We start from the raw sequence: 3,424 nt of genomic DNA, 5'->3' as shown, positions 1-3,424 counted from the left end.
TTATCAATATAGTTGTTAAAGGAAGGTATCATTAAAAAAAAAAGATACATGCATATTTACTGATCAAGTGTGGTGCAGATGAAGAACTTAGTACTCATGTATAAAATCTCAGGAAAGAGCCTTATTGGCCTTAATTAGGTCATAATGCCTATCTCTTGGACCTATCACCATAGCCAGAGGCCGTAAGGTCTGTCAGAATATGATTGGAATGCTTCTGAAAGGGAAGTGAAGACTATATTTTAGAATAAGGAAAAGGGTGTAGTGTGTGTTTTAAAAGAGGCATTCTATGGGTTGCAATGTTTAGAACATTTTATTAAAGTACAAAATTGTTGGAATTTAGCTAATAGAAAAACATAGTAAATATTTACAAAAACACTGATAACATTACTCAAGTCACACACATGTAACAATGTAGACAGGTCTTAACAAAGTTTACAAATTGAAATTATGGAGATTTCCCAAAATAAATCTAATAGCTCATTGCTGAGCATGGTTATCAATATAACATTTAAGATCTTGGAGCAAATGTTGTCCCCAAGTCTTCTGCAATCCAGTGCCCCTTAAAATTGGTTTCTCTCTTTGGGAGATTCAGACTCAGAGGCAGCCAGAGGGGACAGGTCAAGAGCTGAAATAATAACCTAACTAGTCTAATTTTCTTCATTCTATTGACTGTGTCAAGTTATAGACACAGCCAAAGTGTTTTCCTTCAGCCTCTGATGATTTGAGAAGATGAAGAACGTGAGCAATTTCTCATTGCTTAAAGAAAAACTTAGCACATAAGAGGCTGAGTGTAGAGTATCTATACTAGAACCATAAAGTTCTGTCTGATGGTAAATTATATATAAAACTAAGATAAAACAGAATTATGCTCTATCTCATATTTACTGAAAGTAGGAAAGGAGGAAGAGTGACACTTTTAAATCAAACTGCTCTAGTTTTAGCACAGTGGATGGTTAATAAACACACTGCTTTATGCTGAAGTGACCAGATAACTATTTCTACAGTTCAGAATAACTTAAAATCAGGTTTTAAAGACCAAAGAAAGCAGACTCAAAACACCGACAAAGCAGAGAAGAAAACAATGCCCATGAGATGGTCACTATTTAGACAGTATTATAAAAAGTTAAAGAACACTTGGGCTTTACTTCACTTTGATGGTCTTGTACTAAAAACACCTTCCCCAAACTAAATTCAGAGGGGAGGAAGTTAAGAGCTTCAGGTAACTTTAAAACCAGTCTTGGGCTCAGTAAGATAATTACTTAAAATAATCATCTCATATTTTAAAACAGATCATCTTCATCTGACTCTTCCAGGTACTTTATAGGTTTCTTTGCCCGCACAGATTTTGCCCGAGGAGCCACAGCTGAGTCAAAGTCCATATGGAAGTCATCACTCTCCCCTCTGGATTTCTAAAAGAGAAAAGCCCAGGTAACTTGTACAACGTAAATCTGACGACATAATTGTAATGTTAAAAAAATGTATCAAGACACTACATTCAAGGAGTTTTCTACTTTCTACTAAGTAATAAAAAGCAGATCTAAAGCCAACTCTTCCATTGCCCAAATAAGTGACATTATTTAACTTTGTTAAAACTAAATATGTACAGTAAAAGCTAACAGATTATGAAAGTTAATTTTCTTAAAGACATGCCAAATTATTAAGAGCAATGGCTTAGTTACGTGTTTCAGAACACCTACAGCAAAAGGACTGACTAGAATCAACACTCACCTTGCTTGTGACTGCTTTCGAAACAATTTTCTCAAAATTAGAGTCAGAATCATCAGAAGTGGATGGCTTCCTTTTGCGGCGAATCTTGGTTTTGGCAGGATCAGGCTTTTGAGAGATACCAGAATTCAAAGCTGGTTCCTTTTTAGTTCCTTTAGGGGCAGCCCTTTTTTTGGCACCGGTAGTGGAGGTGGAAGACTGACCTGCAATTCAATACAGGCATTTGTTACAGCCGCTCTTTTTTTGAGATGGGGTCTCACTCTATCGCCCAGGCTGGAGTGCAATGGCGTTATCTTGGCTCACTGCAACCTCTGCCTCCTGGGTTCAAGTGATTCTCCTGCCTCAGCCTCCTGAGTAGCTGGGATTACAGGCACGTGCCACCACACCTGGCTAATTTTTTGTATTTTTAGTAGAGATGGGGTTCTACCATGTTGGTCAAGCTGGTCTCAAACTCCTGACCTCAGGTGATCCACTTGCCTTGGGCTCCCAAAGTGCTGGGATTACAGGCATGAGCCACTGCGCCCGACCTAGTCACAGCCACTCTTAGATGAATTGTTCTCATTGTGAACTTTCTTCAGCAATGTGATGACTGTGTATATTTAACATAGGAAAAGACAATCTAAGCGAGGTGAAAATAGAGAATCAAAGTATTCTTAAACATTCTATTTTTTTTTTTTTTTTGAGATAGCATCTTGCTCTATCTCGCCCAGGTTGGAATGCAGTGGCACGATCTCAGCTCACTGTAGCCTCTGCCTCCTGGGTTCAAGCGATTCTCCCGTTTCAGCCTCCCGAGTAGCTGACTACAGGCATGTGCCACCACACCTGGCTAATTTTGTATTCTTAGTAGAGACGAGGTTTCACTATATTGGCCAGGCTAGTCTCGAAATCCTGACCTCAGGTGATCCACCCACCTTGGCCTCCCAAAGTGCTGGGATTACAGGCATGAGCCACTGCATCCAGCCTTAAACATTCAATTTTAAGAATATGTTTTACATTAAACATTTGCAATTGCTTATAAATCCTATCCTTGTCATAGAAATGAACTAGATGAAGCCTGGTACTGAGAGAAACACGCTGATTTTAAACATTTGGACTACCTTATTTTTGGAGACAGGGTCTCACTCTCTCACTCAGGCTGGAGTGCAGTGGCTTGATCATAGCTCACTGCAGCCTTGAACTCCTGGCCTCAAGCGATCCTCTTGCTTTAGCCTCCCAAAGCGCTGGGATTACAGGTATGAGCCACTCTGTCTGGCTTTTGTTTTGTTTTGTGTTTTGACTAGTCAAGTGCAGTAGTGAGAAGGAGGGAAAAGAGTAGAACAAGGAGTTTGATCTGTAACTGAATGAACAATCAGGACCAGCCTTGACTACTAATTTTGATTATAAAGATCTAAAAGAAATTGCTTCCAGTTGGAAAAGGTTTAATTTGTAATATCAACAGTAAGTTTTGGCAATAAAAAATTGAAATTGCCACGTGAAAACCAGTTAGTTAATTGCAACATTAACCCATCTCAAAGATTTAGGCTTACTTTTTGCTGCTGTCTTCTTCACTGTCACATTCTTTTTAGGAACTGTGTTTGTAATTTCAGTTTCATTTGGGAAATGTGTAGCAGGAGGGCTTGAAGACAGTGGTACACTGTCCTTAGCATCATCAGCTTCAAGGTCTATCATTTCAAATGGAAAGGAAAATAGTACATTTAAG

The 3,424-nt window shown here is 38.8% G+C and overlaps 1 protein-coding gene across 1 annotated transcript in view; it reads right to left on the bottom strand.

The window, feature by feature from the left end:
• Nucleotides 1-291: 291 nt before the first annotated feature.
• Nucleotides 292-3,424, bottom strand: part of TOP2A (topoisomerase (DNA) II alpha 170kDa) — a 30,882-nt gene continuing 27,749 nt past the window's right edge. The window contains exons 33-35 of the mRNA XM_011998943.1: nt 3,252-3,386; nt 1,729-1,928; nt 292-1,409 (exon numbers count right to left, since the gene is read on the bottom strand). Of these exons, the coding sequence (XP_011854333.1) occupies nt 1,281-1,409; nt 1,729-1,928; nt 3,252-3,386 (464 nt within the window). The 3' untranslated portion in view covers nt 292-1,280. The remainder of the gene's footprint in view (nt 1,410-1,728; nt 1,929-3,251; nt 3,387-3,424) is intronic.

This window comes from Mandrillus leucophaeus, unplaced genomic scaffold (genome assembly GCF_000951045.1).
Source record: "Mandrillus leucophaeus isolate KB7577 unplaced genomic scaffold, Mleu.le_1.0 Scaffold58, whole genome shotgun sequence".
NCBI classification, from domain to species: domain Eukaryota; kingdom Metazoa; phylum Chordata; class Mammalia; order Primates; family Cercopithecidae; genus Mandrillus; species Mandrillus leucophaeus.
Note: the sequence above shows the minus strand (reverse complement) of the source record. Positions and strands in the feature narration are given on the sequence as shown.